Source organism: Dipodomys spectabilis, unplaced genomic scaffold (genome assembly GCF_019054845.1).
Source record: "Dipodomys spectabilis isolate Male_0828 unplaced genomic scaffold, ASM1905484v1 ptg000095l, whole genome shotgun sequence".
NCBI classification, from domain to species: domain Eukaryota; kingdom Metazoa; phylum Chordata; class Mammalia; order Rodentia; family Heteromyidae; genus Dipodomys; species Dipodomys spectabilis.
Genome location: NW_024870772.1, coordinates 39,813,949 through 39,840,003, shown reverse-complemented (window position 1 = coordinate 39,840,003; position 26,055 = coordinate 39,813,949). Strand labels below are relative to the sequence as shown.

Genomic DNA, 26,055 nt, shown 5'->3' with positions numbered 1-26,055 from the left:
AAAATCTATGAAATATTTAACAGCTTACTAATACATTTAAAGATAGAATATGTATAAAACCAAACATGTTAGAAAAACCCAATATTTTTTTAACTTCTCCATATTTCTTCATGTGTTTTCCAGATACTGGATTCCCTTCACATCTCTTGTTTCCTATCTCTCTCTCTTATTTTCTAAACATCTATTGGCCAGGTATAGTGACTTGTGCTTATAATACCAGCTACATGAGGGACATGAACATGGGTCAAGGACAACCCAGGCAAACCATGATACCCTATCTAAAAATATAAGGTGAGGCCCATGGAAAAAGTGGTGGAATGCTTGCCTAGCGTTGCAAGTTTAAACCCAGTATCATCAAAAATAAAATAAAATAAACTATATAGATAGGAACTCAAGATTAATCTAAACATTGTTATCATTATGCTTGCAAAATTCTCTGTGCTCTTAAACTGGAATAAGCAGTTGCCATATCCAAAATTACCCTCTATTATTATTTTTTCTGTGTGTACCAGTTTTGGAGCTTGAATTTAGGGCCCAGGTGCTGTCCCTTATAACTTTTACCTAAAGGTTGGCACTCTACCATTTGAGTTACAGCTCCATGTCGGGCTTTTTGTTCGTTAATTGGAGATAAGAGTCTTGCAGACTTTCCTGCCAAGGCTGGCTTCAACCCTCAATCCTCAGATCTAAGCTTCTTGAGTAGCTAGGGTTACAGGTGTAAGCCACCAATATCCGACTTGCTGACTTCAAGAGCACCACGTTTAATTCTCCAAAGCTCTGAAAGAGTGTACCCCCCCCCCATCTGAGCACTTTTCTTTCCTAACATGATAAATAGAGACTATTGAGCAGATTGAGAAGCTAGGTGATTTTCCCATACACTATAATCCCATCTGAATACATGTTAATTTGTAGATGACTTTAAAAGCCTAGTATTCATGGTTATCACAGAATTGCATGTACTATAAGAGACAACAGCTTTTCAGTAATTTCTCAACTGAGAGGAAATCAATGTTCTCAGGTTAATCACCTACAGCTAAATTGCTTTTGTTGATTTAATCTCACATCTGTTTTATCTCAATTCTGATATTTAAAACTCCATTTTAATTAACCAACATCTGTGGATTTGCACATGAAATTTTAATCTCAGCCTTTAACTAGTTCAACTCATTTCAGAAATATATTTGATAATAAACCATGAATCAAAGAAAGCCCCAAACCATCCCAGTTTCCCCTGTCTATCCTTGTTCTCAGACTCTTTATCTTTCTATTCTTACACAGCACTTCTTCATTCCCATAGTTCACTCAATCTTGTCATTCTCTTACTTCTCTCCTCCGACCTGAGGCCAAGGGAATGTAATGGATCTTTCTATGGTAGCTTCATTTGTTCATTATCACCGTGAATGATTTCTCATTGTTGATGCTTGAACTCACCTTTCAATGGTGATCATTTCCTTGTTATTTAATTGCCCAGAGCAATTAGCTTAGGATTTCCCATGGTCAAATCCCACAAACTTCCCTCTTCCCAAATGAAAACTAGGAATCTAACAACTCTCCTGGATATTGTCTGCTGGATATTGTCTGTCTCTCAGTTCTTGGATGGAGGACCATCAGAGAACACGCCCCATCTTTCATGTAACCTTTTTTACTTCATACTGAAAATCCTAACGCACATTACTTGTCAAGACCACCCAGAAATGACTGTTGCCTTCTGCTTCAGATTCCATGCTTAACCTTCCAGAAAGCACCCCACACAACACCTAAAACTGTGTTGCTTCTCATGTTCTTTTTCCAGTTTCATTTTTCTCAATTTCCAGATGTTTCTCTATTCTACATTACCAAGTTGCATATATATACATATATATATATAGATATATAGATATAGATATAGATAGATTTCCATTATGCCATTTTCTTTCACCCTAGAAATGTCCATGTGTTTCCCTTCCACTTGGCTAGATTTGTATTTTTTGCTCCAAATACTTTCCTAAATATACCTTTGCAAAGAAGCCTTTCCTGATCTGCCTGGCTATAAACTCTGTCCTAGGCTAGACTGTGGTCAATGTCTCCTGTCTTGTACGTTTCTCTGTATTTTCCTGCCAGCCAATGGACACTTCCTCCCACCGTATTCATGCTTCCACGGTGTGTTCTAATTAACACTGGAAGAACTTCATACCTCTTAAAAACACCAAATATTTAGTTGCTGTGATTATCAAGCTACACAGATCCTGGTAAGAGACTTTCCAAACACGAGATGAGTGAAGGTGTGTGACAAGTATTGTCCCAGGATTAAGCAAAACACATTTATGTTTATTGGAGGTGAATTCCTAATGTTTGGGACTGGCTAATTAGAGTCATGCTTTATTTCTTCTAATATTACACTTGGGGGTTGTAAAATACAAAATGGGCCTTGTATTCATTTATGCTTGCTCATCATTTTAGTCTCACCAGGCAAAGGAAATCTTCAACTGAGAAATCCACTCGCTTCTTATGTGTTCTGTTTCTTTTATTTGCTACATATTTTTAAAGGGGAGAAGCTAATTTTTTAAAAGTAATAGTTGGGAAATATCTTCAAAGGACAGTATATAAAATGTCATCTTTGGGGAAATTGAGTCTCAACAGTCTTCATTTTGGCTTCAACCTAGATTTTGTGCCAATTGCCACTTAATTAAGGTATAACATTATCTTGGGAAATTTCCACAAAGGGAGGGAAATATTAGCAACATTAAAGAGTGTTAAATTTATGGTCTCAATAGATTTGAAGGTTCACTAATGATGCAAATATTTCTGGTAGCAATAGCTTTGAAATGTTAAACTAGGTTGATTTTTTTTCTTAAAAATACTCATCTAATGAAAGAGTAATTCGTTTAGAGATATCAATATCTAGGAAAATACTTTGGTTAGGTGAAAATATTCAATAAATTTCACCACTGTTTCATTCCACTGAAAGAAGGGAAAAAAGGAGAATAAAAATCCACAATTAATCACCAAATGTCTTTGATTTTGAATTTCTCTTTTTTAAATTCAACATTTAAAAACATCTATAAATGTTTTACAGAAGATTTACTGATAAAAAATTAGACAGGAGAAATAAGTACTCTTCAAATATAACAAGTTTTTTCTGTATCACTGTTTAGAACAAGTGAAAAAGCCACTGTTATGGAATTTATTTGTTAATATTTTATGTAACTTATTATATAATGTGTGCTATGTAACTTGTAACTTTTTCTAAACTGCTATTCCTCTCAGGAGAAAAGGAGTCAAATTGGTGTGTGTGTGTGTATGTGTGTGCGTGTGTGTGTGTGTGTGTGTGTGTGTATGTGTGTATGTGTGTATGTGTGTGTGTGTGTTTACAGTAATGCCCACTATTTGGAAAGAAAGGACAAAACTATTTCCTATTGAATCCAAAGAATGCCCACAAGTTATTAAAAATATAGAACTCATTATATTGACCAAAGTTATTTTCTACTGAGAAATTTTCCAAGAATCTATTTTAGTAGATTTGGGGTTAGTGAATGAGATTTGGCCTTCTCTGAGATTATTAGAATTTGACATCTGGGTTTAAGCATCCTTCATTCTGACTGAAGTTGATAAGAACAGCATCTTTATTTTTAAAATAAATTTTATATCACTGAATGGCTCCAAAAATAAAAATTAAACTGTATTTCCTAGAATCATTTTTTCAATTTGAAATATCAGATCATGCTGGGCACCTGTAGTATATGCCTTGCAGACATAGCTACTCAAGATGCTGAAATCCAAAGACCCAGTTCAAAACCATCCTATGTAGAAAAGTCCATGAAGCTCTTATGTCCAATTAACCACCAAAAAAGCAGAGTAGAGCTGTGGTTCAAGTGGTAGAGTACCAGTATTGAGAAAAAAAAGCTAAAGGACAGTACTCAGGCCCTGAGTTCAAGACCCTGTAACAGAACACATACAAACACACGCACACACACACACAATTAATTTAATTAATTAGTTATAAAAGAACAAACCACTAAATTTGGGATAGAATCTTATACACTAATTTTGATGTATCTAGTCAGAATTTCTGGTTCATATGAGCTAGAAATGTAAGTAAAGACATTTTGGTTTAAGTATCATGAAGAGAATTATGTTCATTTGATCCTACCAGTAAGGGTAAATGTTAGCAAGGGAGGGCAGATCCAAAGAGTGGAGTCCTTGAGAAGGACTAGGAGTGGACATTTCTACTCTGCATGTACTCGTGATAATTCATCTACACCTTTGTGTTTACGTATTGCCTGGCCAAGCATCTACTGTTCTCTGTCTCTTAGTGTGCGTTGTTGCAAACCCTTGTCATCTCTTCATTCCAAAGGTGCTGACTCTACATCATAAACCCTGTCATCTCATCTCTTTAGGCCACTTCTTCATTATCTTGGTATTTCGAAGTAAAACCTTTGTGGAAATATAATCTTACCATTTTTATTTTAGTTAGTCACAGGCCATGTCTTTTATTTTACTTTCTTGAGTCACTTTCCCATGGCTGACCTTGTCTGTTGAGGCACAGGTGAGTAGTTCTGGAGACTTATGTAAGGATTGCCACTCCATGAAGGTGTATACATGAATTAAGACACATAGGTGGGAGCCATTAAGAATTGTGATTCATTGGGCTCGACAATTCGATTCGAATCTACTGCTAATCTCCCTAGACCAAAATCTCATCTCCTTACTCACCATGCCAACTGTAAGAAGGTCTTTGCTTTTTTTTTAATGTAAATAATATATTAATCATTTTCAAAGAGCATTAAAACTGCCATTTTCTATTACATAATGTTAATGTATTATCTCGGTCTCCTTGAAACAGACAAATCTCTACTTGGATATGGATCCTCTTTTGATGATTCTACGTTTCATAGTATGACTTTCAATAAAGTCACCAGAGTCCATTCACTAGCTGAAATGAGTAAAATGTTTCTTGAAATTAAATGAAAATAAAATTTTACTATAAGCATTCTGAGATTGTTTTGCTATCTTATAGGAAGTACTATATTCGGTTTTAATTGTAAACATAAAAGTTTATAACAGCAATTTCATTTTGAATTCTCCTACCACCAAAAGCAGAACCAAGTATAAGAGCCAGTGTTTTGCAAAGCCTCAACTTTAGGATATATCATTTATTTACTACTCCTCAGGCACTTAGGACAAGAATCAACAAACCTTCTGGAAAGAAACAAGTAGTAAATAAAAATTCCAGGCATTTCTCTGATGCAACTATTTATGTTGTGATTGTAGCTGGCACAAAATAAGCCATAATCCTATATTATTATTATTATTAATACATAATGGTGAGCCATTGTGATTTATAACATTTTATCTGTGGCTATTAAGATGTGAATATTATATAATATTAAGATTTCAAAATATTCTTCTTCCTCTTTTGTTTTCCCCAATCACTTGAGAAAGGCAAAAACCAGTCTTAACACAGTGACTATGCAAAAAACAGATATTAATAAGTACTTTTTCTACCCCTTCTCCTTAAGAAAACTACATGTAGCATTAAAGCTCTTGGGAAAATTAAGCTCATCTAGAAAAGTTAATTATGATTTTCTTGATAGTTTGCTTTCAATTGTTTCATTTAATTGTTTTTAAGTTTAATTTGATAATTGTCCTAAAATCTTATTTTGCTTTTGATATATATGCAAATATACACAAATATATTTATTAGTATCATATTCTGTTGCTACATTTCATCAAATAAGTGTTTAATAGAGCCATTGCTGCCACTTTTTCTTTATTCCAGGTTATTTGAGACACTGCAATCTCTCTTTTGGTCAGTATTTGGGCTCATCAATTTATATGTGACCAATGTCAAAGCACAGCATGAATTCACTGAGTTTGTGGGCGCCACCATGTTTGGGACATACAATGTCATCTCTCTGGTTGTCCTACTCAATATGTTAATAGCAATGATGAACAATTCTTACCAACTAATTGCTGTAAGTTGATTTTTTAAAATTCAATGCTCCTTTTAGAATGTATTATGATTAGCTATATTTTATCACAGAAAATTAAGTCTACAATGGAACCTTTATGTTACAGATCAGAATTATCCTTTAAGTGATTGTATGATGTTTTCCAGCAGTATTATACCATCGATGACTATATTGATCTAGTTTTGTCAAGCTACACCTGATGAGAAAAGAAACATCTTGCCAGGGAGTAATTGGTTATAGCAAGAATAAGCTAGGCACAACTTAGGTTCAGCATTTATCTCTGCAGGGCCCAATGAATTATGCATTGTCTCTATGCATTTGACCTTTAACCTTGACAGTGAGGAACCAAGTCTGTAAAATAAAAAGGAAGTACTGAGAAAAATCTGGCAAGAGAGAGGGCTACAGGACTTTCACTTTCTTAAATCTTAAGCAATAGACAAGACACTATGTTGAAAATTATCTTTACAACTTGAGGAGGGGAGGAGAAGGTGGGGAGGTGGAGAGAAAAGCAGTGGTAGGGGAAAAACAAAGGAAGAGGTAACAATGCTCGATAGGAAATGGACTCATTACCTTACTCATGTAACTGTAACCCCTCTATACAGTATCTTTACAATAAAAAATATATATTAAAAAAGAAGAAAAGCAATAGAGCAGTGATCTCGAAGTCTCTAGAATAAAATACTGCAATATTTTTATTTGAAACTCTGGAATGTAAAACACTGTTGTAGAAACTAGAAGTACTGCAAGAAATGAGACAAATTGAATTCACATGCTGGTTACCTATGCCTATAACTCATCACTATCATAAAAACATAAAGGTTATGGACCAGGAAGGTGGCATGCCTAAAGCCTCAGCTACTCAGGAGTTTGTGACTGGAAAAGTTACTGTGTGAGACCAGCCTGTGCAAAATGTTAGCAAGACCCCATCTCAACAATACAAAGTGGGTATGATAATTCACATCTGTAATCGCAGCTAGGGGAAAGTATACACAAGAGCATTGGTCCCAGGCATAAAAAAATTCAAAATGTGATATGAAAAATGACCTAAGCTAAAAGGACTTGGGTAAAGGCTCAAGTGGTAGAGCACCAGCCTAACAAATAGAACCCCCTAATTTAAAATCATAGAACAACTAATAAAAAATTTAAAACTAATCTGAGTTAAATTAATGCATAAAACTCACTAGCACTAGTATAATACATATTTCTCAAATTTCCTTTTATATGTTAGACAAGAAGCATGTTATAGACAGAATTATATGTCGCCTATTTTTCTATATTTAACCATAATTATAGTGTAACATTGGTTAACTCTCTGTCAATTTCTTTTGTCAAGCAGCACTTGGAATTTTACTTAAACCCTCTTTATGGAAGAAAATTTTTCTTATAAGACACCTGTCGTAAAACATTGGAATATATTATTTATATTTAGTGTTTCACAGACTAAAGGATGTACAGTGCATAACAGTTCCTATGACTAAACTGAAGTCCTAGAATTTAGGACTAACTCACTGAATATTCAACGAGTAGCTGAATTTGTATCAAGAGAGTGTGTGTATGAGAGAGAGAGACAGAGCGAGCTCCATTTAAGCATTTTGCAACCTGAAAATTTTATACAAAGCCTCTCTATATTTGTTTCAGAAGTGCTGTGTCCTTCTCGTCAATAGATTTACAAAACGTAAATTGTACTTTCCACATTGAGAACAATACCAAATTAGAAAGACTCTACCAAGGTAGTTACAGAGAAGTTACAAGTTATTTGGATTGTATAAAAATGTTAAGTATCCTAACTTCAAGGAACGATCTTACTTGAGAAAGAGGAGTGTAATATTCTCTGGTTGCTTTTATGTTCTGCATGTTTTTCTTTAATAACTTTACCTCTGAGAAGAAAATCATCCATCAATCCGCTTTGTTGTTGTTTAGTGCACATGCTATAAACCAAGTGAGGCATGAAGAACCTAGAATGGTCGAACCTCCCAGCATCCCATGCATAAAGCCTCATTGGGCAGAGGCAGGTCATGCATTTAGCTTTCACCTATCCAGAAGAGCAAAACCTATTATCAGGACTTTCTCTTGTTGTCCTGCCTGGACTCAACTCAGAGCCATGGAATAAATCATTAACAAGAGGAAAATTAATCATTGTAAGACAGAAGAAATCATGCAAGCCATAATTCAATCATTCTCATCCACACATTTTCTATGGACCAAATATTTATTGTGTCCCTACCATATATAACTTGATTTTTAGGCATTGAAAGAACTTTGAAAGGTTCTGTTCCCAATGATAATGAAATGTGTGGTAGTGATAGAAAAATTAAAAAAAAATAGTTTCAATATTCACAAGAGAAAAATTGACTATAAAAGTACAGAAGGGAAAACCTCAACTCAGGATGAAAGGAGAGAAGATATTATAATTGATATGATCAGAGAATCACAAAGTTAGGGTTCTCCTGAACTCCGTGTGTTCTTTTATTGGTTCAGAAGAACCCTTACTTTGTGGTTCCCTGGAAATCAGAAGACCAACAAGTTATCTAAGTGTCTGACTTTTTATTCTCTTGAGCCAGTTCTTCTAACTCCCTTTTTCCATGGCTAAAGCAAACAAAATACAGTTCTATTACTAGTCATGAGTTGCATAGTTTTCTGTGCTTCTCAAGTTGCATAGTCAAGCATAGCATCTAAGTATGTTTAGAAAGAAAGGAGCACAGAAAGGAATATAACACAAAAAGGGAAAGTGAAGGAAGCTAAGGCTGCTGTAATTCTGTCTACCACCAGGTGAGCATGCAGTTCCTTGACTCTTCGCACAGCACAGCTGCCCAGTACCTAGAACAAAACTCTTTGCTTTGTGTAGTGAATTCCATATATACACCTATGTCCATGCATACTCTAGATACACCACATGCACTCAATAACACACAGCAGTAGTAGTAGTAGCATAGTCTAAAAGCTGAGTTCTCATTTATGTGATTAATTGGTTACAGTGAGCTGCTTTGAATTCTTAAAATGCTTATTTTCTGCCATTGATTTCCTCCCAGATTTTCTGTTTAAATAAGATATATAGCCAATTTAAGAAGAGACTTCCTTGCCTTCCATTTCATTGCTAGAAATGAACCAAATCCCCCAGTAGGTTAATAAATCAGAGAGATGAGGGGCATAGCCTCTGGCTTATGGGAAATCAGACTCTCATCTAGGCAAATTTGTCTAAGCTTATGATACCAAGCTTCAATGCCATGATAGAGGAGCTCTATTCTACACTTCTCTGTGCCTTTCCGACTATTGGTTGAAAGTGGGCAGGAATGATTCACCAGCTGGGTGCTGGTGGCTCACACCTATAATGCTAGCTACTTAGGAAGCTGAGATCTAAGGATCAGGGTTCAATGCCAGCCAGGGCAGGAAAGTCTGTTAGACTCATCTCGAGTTAACCAGTACAAAAATCGAAGTAGAGCTGTGTCTCAAAGTGGTAGAGTGCTAACCTTGAGAAAAAAAAAAAAAAAAGCTTAGGGACAATGTCCAGGACTTATGTTCAAGCCCCAGAAACAAAGAAAGAATGATTCACAAGGTATATATCCAGCAAGAGTTGCACAAAAGCTAAGCTATGAGCATCTTTAAAAGATGAAGCTTAGAGCAGGAAGTAGCAATGTGGCTCACAAGTGGTAGAGCGCCTTGAGCTGAAGAGCTGAGGGACAGTGCCCAGGCCCAGAGTTCAGACCCCCACAACCAACAAAAACAAACAAACAAACAAAGATGAAGCTTTGAATAACACAAAGATCCATTTCTGACCAGAACTAATGAAACAGAGCTATGTGAGTTTACAATGTTAGCTATTCAAGTTCATCTTTGAGTCATAACTGACCACGGAAGTCTCTTTAACACAAGATTTGTTTATATATCTGTATCACTGAAGAAGGAAAAATGAGTAAGGAGTGGTGAACCCTGACAGGGTAAGGGTAAGTCATCATCTGAAACATTTAGATGACTTGCCCTAGGTGTTATCTATAGGGTTTTTAGTAAGCAATTTAATTCTTAAGTAGTTTAATTAATATTCCCGACTCCTAGTCAGGTTCAGGCTCACTCTGAAGTTTTTCTTCCCCTGGGTAATGAAGATACCTTTCAATTGTTGTCATGTTATTTCTGTTCAGGACCATGCAGATATAGAATGGAAATTTGCACGAACAAAGCTGTGGATGAGCTACTTTGAAGAAGGAGGTACTCTGCCTACGCCTTTTAATGTCATTCCAAGCCCTAAATCCCTGTGGTACCTGGTCAAATGGATATGGACACACCTGTGCAAGAAAAAGATGAGAAGAAAGCCAGAAAGTTTTGGAACAATAGGGGTAAGAACACAGCATGTCTGTGTAAGTCCCTTTTTAACCATGTGTTTGGCTATGGTTATGTTCTTTATTGAATAATGTTGAGTCTTTGGCTTTTTTGTTTTTCCTGATAACACGACATGAGCATTTAGTGTTATCTATGCCATGTCAGAGGCACTGCCAAAGTAGGTTGGCTTGTTCTCAAAGCTGTTTCTTGTAAGAAGGGCACCATAGCTTCTTCAAGAGGAGCTAGTTGAACAGGACTGGGAAACTCACACTCTTTCTTGATACTGTGATTTCTAGCTCTTTTATTTGTGGCATGGCTAATTTAAGTCTGTTCCTGGCATGGCTAATTTATGTCTGTTCCTTGAGAGGAGGACATCTATTTCAGTTATTTCTTATCCCTGGTACCTTCCAGAGGGTCTTGCACAGCGTACATCATACCTGACAAATTATCAATAAAAAGACTGAATCCATATGATAAGTTCAAAATACTATGCCAACTGTCCGTTGTGACTTCAGAATATGTCCAATGTTAAATGTATTACATTTACTATGCCTTATATCAAGAGTGCTCAAAGACATGCTTTTGATATTCTGGAAGATAATATTTCCTTTGGAAACTTTTTCAAATTTTTAATTATCTCTAAGGAGGTACCATTTAACAAAGAAGTTTATGTAGATAGTGCATCTTGATCAGTATCACACCCTGCAACAGTCTCACCCCTCTTCTTCCCTTACTTTTCTTAATTGTATGGTATACAATAGATTCTTGACTGCATTTTCCTCCCTTCTTCCTTTTATTTGCCTTCCCTTTTCCCCTTGGCCCTATGACCCCTCGTGCATGTACCCATTCCCTGGTGTTTTGTTGGGCATTGACCTAGACTTTCTAAAAAATTATACTATTTGAGCTCTCCATACAGTCTGTTATACTTCTATTAATTCATTTGTAACCACTTACATACCACCCAATGTGTTTACTTACAGATTTATAGGTACTAGGTTCTAGCTACCATGCAACAAAGCCACCAGCACAGCCATGTTCACTGCAGTATTATTCACTATAGTCAATATATGGTAATCAGCCCAAATGTCCCTCAATGGACAAATGTGGTATATATAAACAATGAATTTTTACTCCTCATTACAACAAATATATTGTTTAAAAAAATGGAAAGACTGCTGGGTGCTGGTGGTTCACACCTATAATCCTAGCTACTCAGGAGGCTGAGATCTGAGGATCACTGTTCAAAGCCCAGGCAGGAAAGTCCGTGAAACTCTTATCTCCAATAAACCACCAGAAAACTGGAAGTGGCGCTGTAGCTCAACTGGTAGAGCACTAGCCTTGAGCTGAAGAGCTGAGGGACAGCACTCAGGCCCAGAGTTCAAGCCCCACAACCGACAAAAAAAAAGAAATGGAAAGACTTTAGGAAGTTTGCATATTGAAAACCAAGAGTTCAAGAGTTCATTTCTCAAAAACATATGCAGTTAAATGTTTGTTTCAGCCAAACCACTGATGTGAAACAAATCATTATATATTCTTTTCTCACTTGGTTTCCTAATTTTCTACATTACTTTTTGTGGGTTTTTTAATTGTTAAATTATTTTTACATACATGTACAAAAGAGTTATATTCTTGTAAAATATTTTTGGAACTAATACATGGACATTCATTAGTCATTTTGACTTTCTATGAGTAATTGCTTTGGAAGTAACTTAAAATGCTTCACTATTAGAATTACCAAGTCATATCAAGTATCTGATAAATACCCAAAATCTTATTTTATTTAACATAATTGATGACTTTTCATCAACCTCTAAGTGATCTTTTTCAACTTTTTAATTCATCTAGATCCAAGCATTGTGATAAACTCTAACTGTCCTACTAGAACATGGCAAAGATTCTATCAGTCAAATTCTAAAGAAAAAAAATAAGCAAGGACTGAAAATTGTGAGGTGCTTAGGAGAAGCAACTACATTCTTTTCTATGAGTTACTGCCCCTGGACTTGAGAGAGTGAGGTTTCGGAACATATCTGATTGTCAAAATAAAAACTGAGTTCCAATGGTGTCTTATCATGCAAGTTTCATATTGATTTATGTTCTTTATTGCTGGCCTTGGAAAGGAATGAAATTATTTTACTGCCAGATGTTTGATTTGTCAGAATATGTTCCATTAATATTATTTTAAAAAGTCATTATAGAACTTCGGGAAGAGGGAGAAGTTGGGAAAGTGGGGAGAGAAGGGATGGTAGGGGAAAAACAAAAGAGGGGGTAACAATGCTCAATAGGAAATGTACTCATTACCTTTCTCATATTACTGTAACCCCTCTGTACAGTATCTTTACAATAAAAATATATATTTAAGAAGTTGTTATAGAGTAAATGCATTGACTAGCCTAGTTGGTAATTATTGCACAAATTTTAGATGCCAGTAACTGACCTGGAATTTGGGAATTGAAGGAGGTGTAAAAGAATGGTTTCTATCCTGAGGGCATAGATTGTAATGTGAGGCATACAAGAGCAAGAAACAGTATTATCAGTCACACTGTCATATATTTAACATTTTAATATAGCTGCATGCAAAAATACTTCAAAAACAATATAGAAAAGAATGGATATTATTTTTAAGTGAGGACAAGAAGGTTTCAGGATTCCAAACTCCTGCTCATTCCCTTCCAAATACAAAGTATCCTTTCCAAAATACAAGTATCCTTGATACTATTTGTCAGTGCATAGTAAATTTTAAATCAATCACTGAAAAGTATCTGTGACATTTATCTTATTACTCTTTTTGTGAGTCTTTTACTGGTGAATTTTAATTTTAAAAACGTAAAGCCAACTGGTCAGAAAAATTATCTTTTATATTTTAATTTTAGTTAACAACAAGAGGCATCTTGGGTCTTAATTTACCATGAAACGGTAGAAAATAACATGCCTTCCTCTAAAATGTAAAGATATTCCTCTGGGCTGCCAATAAAAAGAATGAAGAACCATTTCAAGACTTTCTTAACCCTCCCATTGTTGACTGGTAGCTGGAAATAAGGAAATATCATCTCATAGAGGCAATGAGAAGCTTGAAGTTCAGTTAGGCTATTTCCCAGTCAGATACTAACCAGATGCCTTCCTGCTTAGCTCTTGAGATCAGTTAAGATCAGGTTCTCTGAGTTTTCTCAGAGACTCTGCGTCTTCTCACGCTTTGGCCATGGACACAAGCAGAGTTTCTACTAAAGGAGTGATTTCTATTTTTCAGAGGGAAACAGGAAATGATGTAAGTCAAAAGCTGTCTTTTCTACTATTACTGTTCTCAAAATACAGATTTCTTTTGATGTCTCTGCTTCTAAATTTGAATCTTCTGCTCCCAGCCGATGCAACACAAGTTAAATTCAGAGATAATTGATTGCAAACCATTCCTTTCTTCTTTTTTTTTGCCATGTACATTTCCTAACCTTTGTCAGTAGATGTTTTGATTCTTTTGCAATTCATGCCAAATTAAATAAATACTGAGCCATGTCTCCCTGGTTCACCCTCTTTCTATCCTCAGTTTTGCCTTTTTTCCCTCCAGAAGAGGACCTTGGGTAATCTTCATATCTCATAAAATTCAAGAATGTCTAACTTTACTCTCTCTCTGGACTACATTTCAAGAAAGAGGGCATGATAGTTTGATTTATGTACCCATACTTGAGTTCTATACATTCATTTGTTTTAGGCAAATAAATAATATGTATTATTTGTGAAGAAGCTCTTGCTTGTAAAAGGATTAGGTAAATGAAAAGTAAATTAAGATGGTGGAAACACTTAAAGAGGAGTTCAAGAAGCAAAATAATGCTGAAAAGCAATCGATTTTACTGTGAATCCATTTCAGTACGATGAGCTTTGTTGGTGGTTAGATAGAGATAGATCTGTAAAGATAAAGTTATAGACACATACTGATTAATCAAAAGGTGACCTGTGTACTGGGGGCTCCTGATATATGAGGATCACACTTCAAACTCAGTCCAGGCAGAAAAGTCTGTGAGACTCTGATCTCTAATTAATCACCAAAATGTGGAGGTACAGCTCAAGTGGTAGAGCACCAGCCTTGAGTAACAACCCCAAAGTTGGTAGACTATAGTATTGCATTCCAAAGGGAACCCTGATTATCATTTAGTTCTATCATTTTCTTGGGATGAGAACTTTGTTTTACTTAGAGGATTTCTCCACGTCCCTTGGGGACAATGCAAGGCCTCTCTTTTTCTGGCTCGGGTGTATCTCTATCACCCTCTTCTGTCTCACTGAAAAATCTGATAGCTATATGACTTGGCCTTCCATGTTATATATGTGTCCTTTAATGTTTTTCAAGCTGCCTGTTAGGTTGCTGTATTGCAAAGCCCTGGTTTAACAGACTGGCTGGCACTGTGCTTTCACAACGTGTGCAACTCTGTTGAAGTTCTGCTGGAAACTGTGATAATATTCTTTGAGGCAGTCCCTCAAGTCTCTCCACACTGGTCCTCTTACTAAATCTTAACACCCAGCAGCTGCATAAATGTCCCATTGCCAGTCATCCTATGCATGTTCCATGGAAAATTCTGAAACTAGAGCTCATTGGGGTTGCTGCATGCCACACTATCTGGGAACTCAGATAGTGTGTAGATCTTCCCTTGCTATTTGTGGCTTCCTGATGCTACTGATACAATCAGCTCTAAAAATCTCATTAAGTTTGTTTTTTTTAATATTTTTCTGGTACTTCTTGTAATAGTGATCTTTGAGTTTCAGGTTAATTAATTGTTCACTTGACTGCTTTATTCAGGAAAGTGTAAATGGAGCAGAGGTGCTTATTTGAGCAAAATATTTATGATAGGAAGAAAACCAATTATTGAGAGATAGCCTGATTAAGAAAATCCCCTCAGAGCAGTAGCTGGGGAGAGTACAATAATAAAACAAGAACCATGCTCTAACTTAAGGTCTTTGATATTACTTCTTGTCAGTTTTCTTCCTTAATGTCCTCTTGGCATTAAAGCATTGCTTCTCAAATGTTACAGCCTGTGAGAATCATCCAAATCTCATTCTCAGCTTGAAGTTTTAGTTGGAAATTTCTATTGAAGAAATGCTAGAGTTTAAATCACGTGTGTGTGTGTGTGTGTGTGTGTGTGTGTGTGTGTATGTGTGTATGTGTGTCCATGCATACACGCCTATCTTCAGGCTTGAACTCAGGGCCCTGTGCCCTATTCTTGAGCTCTTCTTGAGCCACATTTCCACTTCCAGCTTTGTTTTTGGTGGTTAATTGAATATAAGAGTCTTGTGGGAACTTTCCTGCCTACAATGGCTTTGAATCATCCTCATATCTCATCCTCCCAATTAGCCAGGATTACAGACATGAGTCACCAGCACTCAGCAGCTATCTCAGATTCAAGCTAAAATACAACCTTTTGTGATTGTTTATCAAAAGACCTAGACCAACTTTATTAACATATAGAGATGTCAGTACATTACTTCTTCAATACGTTTAATTAGCAGGAGACATTTTTAATGACAAAGGCACTTTTTGCTTAAGGCAATAAGTCAATATCTTAAACCAATGAATAAGGTACTTTGACAAAATCATAAGAAAATTGTTTTTATAATTTCCTTAGATTTAAGTTGTTTCCTCAGTTTTAGCTTTTGATTGAATATATAGTATAGAGAAAATAGAGCAGCAGTAGCTCAGGTAATAAGCATGCTTCAGCTCTAGAGGACAGGTGCTTAATAAGTTACCTAATTCAAGGCAAGAAATCACATAGTGAATGCACTTCTATTACTTATCATCAGAAAAGTTGGAATGCTAACTACATACTTTATTTTTAGTGATAATATGACATATATTTATATAGAGAGATAGACACAGAGATGACAGAGAAATATAGATAATAAAAGATAGAGATAAGAGATGATAGAGAGCTAGAGATAGAAATGAGATAGAAATGATTAATCATCAATTGATAGATGATAGACAGATGGACGGATGGAAAGACAGACAGATAGAAAGACAGACAGACAGACAGAGATAGATAGATAGATAGATAGATAGATAGATAGATAGATAGATAGATAGATAGATAGATAGATAAAGTTTTCTATTCTTGGTATTTTAGGAGTAACGAATAAAGCCCTGAATATTTGGTATGATAATATGATATTCAGGCATTTTGCATCACTTGTTTTTATTTACTGTTTATGTAGATTCATGCTGTATTTGGTGGAGAAAGTATGTCCGCAAAGAACAATATTATCGTCTATCCATCTGAAACAGAGTCAAATTGCAACCTTCAGAAAAGGGATCTCATCCTGAAATGGCCCTGTGCCTTTTGACTTTTTCAAAGGAGAGCACAGCAGGCTACATGCTTTAAGGGATTCATTGAGTAGAGCAAAAACTAAAAGGCATAATTCATGGGCTGAAAACCGTGACACAGACCAAAAAATAAAAATAAAAAATCAGAATGGAAATGAGAGAAAATGACACTGAAAATGGACTGCAGGGAACTAGCTATGTGCAGAGCCTGACATTCCACACAGTAGACCTGCAGAGCATTGGAGCTGAAAAGCGGAAAATGTCACAGCTGATTCCCTGGAGTCCTCCTTCCTAGTTCAAACGCTCTAAAACAACCTGACACTTCCATTGAAACCAAGTTTCCTTGTAGCCAGGAAGGTTTCTATTCCTTTACTATGGTTCCCTGATCAAAATGTCATTCTCCTACCCTAACAAATCAGGAGGAACCTGCAACCTCTGGCACACAGGCATGACCTCAACGCTTCTCTTCCAAGCCAACCTGCCCAGGGATATTCCCCACACAGTATAGAGAATTCTCATGTAACACACAAAGAAAAGTATCAACTTAAGGTGTACCTCTTCCCAGATACTATTCCTACATACACTGCTAAAGAAAATAAAATGTGTAACATACCTAGTTATAAACTAGGTAACCCTACCCTCGTTATTAAGAGGATGGTTGATGGTTTGTGTCATAGGAAAATGGTTGATATTCTTGGAAGAGTGGAAGTTAGTGACCTCCCATGAAGCTTCAGGCTCCTCCCTCCTGAAATGTCTTTGTGTTTATTAAAGGCATTTTGGTTTTGTTAAATCTGTACAGCAAGAGAAATGAAAAAAAAAAAAGAGAAAGAACTGTTTCTTCTAGTAAGAAAGGAAAAAAAGAAAAGAAAAATTCCTTGATAGGATTTTTTTTCCTATCTTACACATACAAATGACAACTATTCTAATTCTTCTTGAAATATAGACCAAATTAAAGTCTTAGCATTGCAATGTCTTGAAAGAAAATTAATTACTCTTTAGCCACTTAGGCAATGAAATGACTCTTACTCTATGTTTTTTATGAACACAAGTGATCAACTTTGCTGTTCCTGGTGTTCCCAGTGATAATTATGCTGTCTTCCCTTAGGTAATAAAACTCTTTGAAAGTCAGCTGATCTTTACTCATCAAAAAGGTTACCAATATCCCAAGTATCATTGATGGTAGTTTGGTAATTCTAGTATTTGAGGATGTTACTAAATGGCAAAAAAAATCACTATGCTTATTGCAAAGGGTGTATATGTTATAGACTAAATTGTATCCTTCCTGCCCCTAAGTAGGTAGAATTCTTTATCTTAAATACCTCATGTCCTTATTTGAAAAGCAATCATTGCAGATGGAATTAGTGAAGTTAAGCAAGTCATCCTGCAACCAGGTCAGTGTAAGAAAGATGGCCATGTGAAAGATATGGAGACACAGGAGGGTATCACATGAGAATGGACACAAAGACTGGAGATGCAGTCACAAGTCAGAGAATGTGAAGCAGTAAGTGTGGCTGCCAGGAACTAGAAAAGTCATGACCTATCTTTCCTAACTAATGTTACTGCTAGATGATTAGCACAGAAGTTAAGCTTTTATCACTGTGTCTGTTGACTAGCAAAGACCCAAATGTCTTGAATCCACCAAATTCATGGTGTCAGCTAAAGTTTCACATAAGAATCCACACTAACTTCCCAATACCAACCAACCCATGAATTCCTAACAGCAGAGAACATTCTAACTGTACCACTGGAAGTCTCCATAATGTGGTCTCTCACCTGATAGCCCCAGCATATCCCAATCTCCAGAGCACCTATCAAAGTCCTGTTTTTTAAATATATGTTAATTATCTTTAAGTAGATGTACAAAGGGGTTTCAATTCCACATGTCAAAACCTAACTAAAATGCATTTTGATGCATTTTCACCATTCTCCTTTCTATCCATCCCAATCCTACCCTGACCTTCCACATTATCTGTTTCCATTTTCACATATGCACATTAAATATTATGGCTCTATTCTCTCATCTTTCATCACTGCATTCAGCAGACACCCCCCCCCCCGACCCATCAAAATATCCGTTTTCTGATATTCATTTGTTAAGTTGTAAGCAAGTGGTTCAAAGGGATTACCCCTTTGGAGTCGTCCTACAGAGGAGGACTCCAATATTTTAGTCAGTTTGTGTGTGTATGTGTGTATATAGATATAGATAAGAGATATATGAGATTAAAGATATAGACATATACAAAGATAGAAATCTCACATCTTCTGATCAATTAGTTGGTTGTAGAGCATCTTTGCTGTTTTCATAACTTGGCTATGGTAAATAATGCAGCAATGAACATAGAAATGCAAGTGTCTTTATTGAACCTTGACATGTAATCTTTTTGTAAATGCCCAACTATGGTGTCATTGGACCCAAATGTAGCTTCCATGGTAGTTTTACTAGTTTACATTGCCACCAACAATGTACTAGGGTTGCTTTTTCTCCCACATTCCTGCAAGCATTTGTTGCTGTTTGTAGTCTTAGTTTCCTCACGTGAAATGAAAAACCATGTCTGGTGCAAATACTGTCATTGATTATTTCCTCTATTTAAATCATGGGAGCCCATATCCTCTCTGTGGTATATTTTCTGTATTTTTTAATTTATTTATTTATTTTTAATATTTATTTTATTTTATTTTTATTGTGAGAATACCGTACAGAGGAGTAACAATTACATGGGCAAGATAACGAGTATATTTCTTATCAAGCATTGTTGCCTCCTCCTTGTTTCCCCTTCCCATCCCTTCCCATACTCCTCCCCTCCTCCCACCTGATCCTCCCCCCACCACCCACCAAAGTTGTTAAGTTCCTTTTTTGACATCTCATTGTACATCTCATTGTTGCAATGGGTCCACCTGTATCCCTAGTTAAATGATTTGTTTTTTGCCCTTCCCCTCCACAAATTATACCAACATTAAATACAGTGAAAGTATGGGTTATACTGTGGGGAAGGGACATACAAAGCAACATAGAAATCATCTTATTAATATGATAGAAACAATTGCATGAAAAAAAAACAAAAAAATTTTTGAATATTTATCTTGGGGTTCATTCCCCTAACATCAACTTATCTGACCTTTTCTGCTTGACTCAGACATATACTAGTTATTGCAAATAAGGGAAACCATGTTTCTTTGGGCCTGGCTTACTTCACTTAATATAATTTTTTCCAAGCCTTTCCATTTCCTAACAATTGGGGCAATGTCATTCTTTCTGATGGAGGCATAGAATTCCTTTGTGTATATATACCACATTTTCTTGATCCATTCATCTACTGAGAGGCATCTGGGTTGGTTCAATATCTTAGGTATGGTAAATAATGCTGCAATAAACATAGTCGTGCTGGTAGCTTTAGTGTGGTATTGTTTGTGATCATTTGGGTAAATGCCCAAAAGTGGGATTGCTGGGTCATAGGAGAGCTCAATGTGGAGTCTTTTGAGGACCCTCCATACTGCTTTCCAAAGGGGTTGAACAAGTTTACACTCCCACTAACAATGCAGTAAGGTTCCCTTCTGTCCACATCCTCTCCAGCATCTGTTGCTTTTAGAGTTCTTGATTATAGCCATCCTAACTGGGATGAGGTGGTATCTCAATGTTGTTTTGATTTTAAAACCCTACAGAAGGATTACAGGTACTTAAGTCAGGTAATGAGTACATTTCTCTTTGAACAATGTTATCTCTTCTCTTATTTTCTCCTAGATTTTTTCCTCCCACCCAACCCCTCTCCCAACTAGTTGTATAGTTCATTTGCAACATTGTGCCTAGTATCACTGCTGCATTTATTCACACTTTGTTCCACCGTTTCTGTGTTTCCCTTACCCTCCCCCAAACAGATAAACTTACATACAAGACCAAAGGTACAGAAATCTAAAGCAGTGACAAAGGAGAAAAGCAGAAAGAAAAAAAAACTCGTTTCCCTTTTTTGGAGTTCATTTTGATAAACATCATTTTATATGATATACAGTATACACATAACTATTGAGCCTTTGTGATCCTCTCCTAAGAATATCCTCCTTTGGCCTCACTGTGTGAATTTTTAGCCTCTGGTTCAATTTATCATGTCTGGGTATAATGTTTGTCTTTTACTTCTCTGTCATATTTTTCGTATCAGAAGAAATTCATGTAGAAATTACTTTGGTTTTATTGTCCACGTTAAGTACCTGCAGAGAAATCTGAAGAGCCTGTTTCTTCCCATAAGTTCTCATAGTCTTGGATTTCAGCTGAGCTCTGTCTCAAACAAGAGTCAGCACCCCCATCTGGTGGCACAGTCAAAAAAATTCTCATTTTATATACTCTTTCCACAATATTTTAGTTTTGTATGAAGTTTGAGGTTTCCTAAGTTTTTTAATAAATCATGTTGGGACTTTTCATACAGAGGTAACTGTTGCTGAAAATAATACCACTAAAAAACTGATAGTTTATCATTTGTACTTACAGGTCACTATTAAATCATGAAACAACATCCCTTCCTAATGTCTATAAAAGTAGTATTTTTCTCCCATGTCTCTGGAGAGAAAAAAAAAAAGTTTTTTTTTAAACATTGCTTTTGTTTTCAAAATTCTATTTTATTAGTCTACAAGTAAGTATTTAGTAAGAATCAAGACCCAAAGCCTTTTAGAGCCAAGATATATTTGTTATCCATTTTGGTTACCAAATTAATTTCTTTATTATAGGTATATTTCTATTTTTTATTGTTTTGACCAATATTTCCTTAAGGAAAATTATAAATTTTAGAAATTATAAAATTTTAGAGTCATGTGTTATTTAACTATTGACAATAGAATTTTTTTCAGTCACTCAACAAATTCTTTCTCCATTCTCTACTACAAAATCACCATTCTGTACTAGCTCATTTCTTCCCCCAAAACATTTTATTCTCTTCAACATTTCTCAGACTCACATTTTTTTAATAATTAGACATAGTTAACACTATGTCTGCACAGCTGTTTAATTTACCCTATCAAATAGAGTCAACTAAGTAAAATAAGCATTCCTCTCAGTGAACATTTGATTGAAATTATTATTGGGAGCTCACCACTTTTAAGATTGCTGATTATGTATTACTTGTCATAAATAACTTCTTAGCCTTGCTTTGTGGCCATGAATGTTAAACTTTTTAATTTGATATTGTCTATCTCTATGCCAACATTATTTCTAGTATTTGAAATGAACATCAGAGATGACAAGCTAATCCATTGTGTTTATCACATAGTATTAGAATCCAATTTCTACCACTGTTAGATTCTACAGGCTAAATGTCCAAACATTATACATTAATGCTTTATTGTTTTTCATTTGCTCTTTTTTCTGACTTATGTGGAACTTTGTCCATAGCTATAGCCCATTGTCTATTAAAATTCTCAACCTAGAAAAAAAGGAGAATTAAAACATTCTTCATGCTTTAAAAAGTGAATTATTTTCTACAATGGTTATAGACAATTTAATAACTGAAAAAGGAAATGTCTTTTTCTTTTTCAGAGGCGAGCTGCTGATAATTTGAGAAGACATCACCAATATCAAGTAAGTTATCGTGGTATTGGATCTTGCAATTTACATTAGAATGAAAGCAAATCTGACTCACCAGAGAAATCTTATTTATGCACTGAATTAAAAAATACTTTTGTTTTAAAATGCCTCAGGAAGTGATGAGGAACCTGGTGAAGAGATATGTTGCTGCCATGATTAGAGATGCTAAAACAGAAGAAGGGCTGACAGAAGAGAACTTTAAGGTAACCCCTTCAGTATTTATCCTAGTGAGAGTAAGGAACCAGCCACAGCATGCTGAGAAGCAGAGCCGTCAACTCAGCCATGGGAACAAGCTGGCTTCTGTGCCTTCTTTCATGAACTCAGGACCTGAACACTCTCCCTTAGCTTTTCTTCCTCAAGACCAGCATTCTACCGATCTCCAACCACATCTCCACTTGTAGCTTTTTTGGTGGTTAATTGAAATGTCTTGTGGACATTTTTTTTTTGCCTAGTCTGGCTTTGAATTATAACCCTCAGATCTCAGCTTCATGAGTAGCTAGGATTACAGGTATGAGCCACCGACACTGGGCTCTTTTCTCAATTAATGTTCTTCTGAATTTTTTTTTCTTTTTGAGTGTTGAAATTTCTTCTCAAACTGTTTTGAAATACATGTGTCAAGGGGACTTAAGTTGGAGGCAGAGCAAATCCTAAGGCCTGACGATCTCAGCCATGCTGACTGACTGATGTCCCAGCCTGACTGCTAAATCCAACACAGTTTGAACAGCCAACATGGTGTAACCCTAAGAAAAGCTTTTGGGATGTTCTGCAACAGTATGGAGGCAGGGCATTTAAGTTCTGAATTTAACTTATGAACCTGGTCTTTCTACTTGAGTTTCTTTTTCAAACAATTCTTTCAGAAGAAATAAGTACAATCTAGTCTCTCTCAACTCTCTCTGAATATATTACACAATATAAATAAAAATATGAGTATACATATAAATATAAATACACATGTGTATATGCATGCATATAAATATATATGCATGTGTATATGTATATAATGTATACATATATGTGTATATAATATATAGGTAAATATATATCAATTTATGTATGCACATGTGTGTACACATACACACATACGTAAATGCACAGATATTTAGAAGAATGCTTTAAGTTCGATAAGATCTTTTTAAAAAGAAATGAAAAGGTATAAAACTAGCTGCAGAGAAAGCAGCTAGTCTGACAGAGACTAAAGCAGTCTGTTTTGTAAGAAGGAACATAAATTGTGAAACTTTAAAGGATGGACTATAAATGAACTGAATTTCAAACTTTTCTTTGCCGCCACAAAAATCCAAGTTAGAAGGTTTAGTTTGTTTGCTTTGAGGGAAAGGTTGGAGGGAGTAGACTACTGAGAAGGCCATGCGTAGGTTAAGACTGAAAAATCCATTGCCCAAAGATATAGCAAACACGGAGCAAGGAACCCGGAAAATATCTGGTATGAAGTAATTTGTAGGACAGACTCAAAGTTTGGGGTTCAGTTCTCACCTAGGTATAGAGTAAGTGAAAGTAGCTGCCAATTCTGGGAAAGGTAAGCTTTGCCTTATTTTATTTTCCATACTCTTTGAGGCAGAAACATCTATGATTTTTTAAAAAATTTTATTGTCAAGGCGATGTACAGAGGAGTTGCAGTTACATAAGTAAGGGAGTGAGTACAAAAGCATTCTTGAGAAAGAGAGAGGGAGAGAGAGAGCATCAAGTGACTTGACAAGAAATGAATACATAGGAGAGAGGGTATCTGAAATTGCAGGCCTGAAGAAAACCAGAAGAATCTGCTGTGCTGTGGCAGAAAGGACATTTGCTCTTGTTTCTTCTGACAGCATCCTTAGGAGGTTTCCTTGTAACTACAAAAAGTCCACTAATGAAATTAATTGTCATCCTAATGACAGAGTGCTGGAAATTTCCAATAGAACCACAGCTGAGTAGATTCCTAGTTCTTTAAAAAGAGGGGAAGACAGTTTAGTCCTGTCATCTGTGAAACTGGGAAGTGATATTGCCTGATGTTTATTTCATTTTTGGGGGGGGGGGAGGCGGGGTCCGGTCGTGGGCCTGACTGTGGGCTAGGCACTGTCCCTCAGCCCTTCAGCTCAAGGCTAGCGCTCTACCACTTGAGCCACAGCACCATTTCCAGCTTTTTTCTTTTTGCTTATGTGGTGCTGAAGAATCAAGCCCAGGGCCTCAGGCATGCAAGGCAAGCGCTCTACCACTGAGCCACCTTCCCAGCCCCTTATTTCATTTTTAAAATGTATTTTATTCATCTTGTGTAGGTATTGTGCTGGTACTGGGGCTTGAACTCAGAAAGTTTAGCGCCTTTTTTTCTGATTAATTGGAGATAAGAATCTCTGTGATGAATGTGCCCAGGCTGGCTTCAAACAGCCATCCTGAGATCTAAGCCTTCTGGATAGTTGAGCTAACAGACGTGTGCCATTCACTGGCTCTCAGCTCTGCTATTCCTTTGAATCACCACCTTCATTGGCCATCTTCCATTTGCCCTCCCCTAGGAACTAAAGCAAGACATTTCTAGCTTCCGCTTTGAAGTCCTGGGATTGTTAAGAGGGAGCAAACTATCCACCATCCAATCCGCCAGCGCCACCAAAGAGTCTTCCAACTCCGCGGACTCGGACGAGAAGAGTGACAGCGAAGGTCACGGTAAGGACAAGAAAAAGAACCTCAGCCTCTTTGACCTGACCACCCTAATTCATCCGAGGTCCGCAGCCATCGCGTCCGAGAGACGCACGATCAGCAATGGCTCTGCTCTGGCGGTGCAGGGCCCACCCAGGGAGAAGCAGAGGAAAGTGAATTTTGTGGCTGATATCAAACACTTCGGGTTGTTTCACAGACGACCCAAACAATCCACGGCAGAACCCACGACAAACCCCATCTTCTCGGTTTCAGAAGAAGTGGCCCGGCAGCAGGCGGCCGCGGGACCCTCTGAGAGCGGCATCGCGCTGGGATCGCGGGGCCTCGGGGCCAGGGGGGACCCCAACCTCCCCGGCCTCAGTGAACAGTGTGTGCTAGTGGACCATAGGGAAAGGAATTCGGACTCCTTGGGTGTGCAGATGAGCAAGAGAGTGTGTGCGTTCACGTCCGAAAAAGTGGTGGTGGAGGACACGGTGCCCATCATCCCCAAGGAGAAACACGCGAGGGATGAGGATGCCAGCCTAGACTACGACTTGCACCTCAAGGACACCATCAGCCACGAAGACTATGTGACGACCAGATTGTGATGCTCACAGGGCTCTGGGAGAGGGCGGTAGGGACATGTTCAACGTTCAATGAATCAAGGCTGACTTCCACTTTCTAGCATCTATGAACTGTGGCACATGAACCCCGGGTATATGTGGGAAACGAGGTGGAAGTGATCAGGAATCCTTCTTGCTGTGAAGCCTGCTTTTGCTTTCACGATTTGTTTTAACGACTGTTTGCGTTTTGTTGTTCTGGGTTTGTTTGTTGTTGTTGTGAATAAAGAAAACGCACCTTGTATTCTTGTACCGTTGCAATCACCCACAGAAAAATTTTTAGCTCTCTTTTTTCAATTAAAGCAAATGCAACTTATTTCATGTAGTAGTTGACTCCTATAATAGATATTTTTGTATGGAAAGAAAACATTGTAGCTGAACTATTAGAGCTTTTCATAACTTCAGGGGGGAAGGGGGAAAACGGATGATGATTATTTGATTAAGGATTGTCCCCCCCCCCACAATCCTACAGTTTGGCTTTGAAATTGAGCTATCATTTCATTATTTCCAAAGAACATGTAAATAGCAATAGAACACAAAGCAAACAAGGCTTTAGTAGATGGGGCTAAAATCGAAAGTTTTCTAACAATGAAAGTCAGATTTGTAGATGGTCTTGGTGTATCATTTCAGGAAGTAAAAGAAATGCTTTTGTCTTAATAAATTTTGGTGATTGATGATTTTAATAACATTTTG

General features: G+C 36.7%; 1 protein-coding gene across 8 annotated transcripts in view; it reads left to right on the top strand.

The window, feature by feature from the left end:
- The window catches only part of Trpc4 (transient receptor potential cation channel subfamily C member 4), a 158,056-nt gene extending 132,694 nt beyond the window's left edge, over positions 1-25,362 (top strand). For 2 of the 8 annotated variants that reach the window (XM_042685605.1, XM_042685612.1), the window contains 5 exons: positions 5,756-5,951; positions 10,082-10,276; positions 22,076-22,117; positions 22,237-22,326; positions 24,625-25,362. In XM_042685605.1, the coding sequence (XP_042541539.1) occupies positions 5,756-5,951; positions 10,082-10,276; positions 22,076-22,117; positions 22,237-22,326; positions 24,625-25,350 (1,249 nt within the window). In that variant the 3' untranslated portion in view covers positions 25,351-25,362. Of the gene's footprint in view, positions 1-5,755; positions 5,952-10,081; positions 10,292-22,075; positions 22,118-22,236; positions 22,327-24,624 lie in introns of all 8 variants that reach the window. The other 6 variants (XM_042685608.1, XM_042685607.1, XM_042685609.1 and 3 more) reach the window with 6 other exon arrangements.
- Positions 25,363-26,055: the final 693 nt, after the last annotated feature.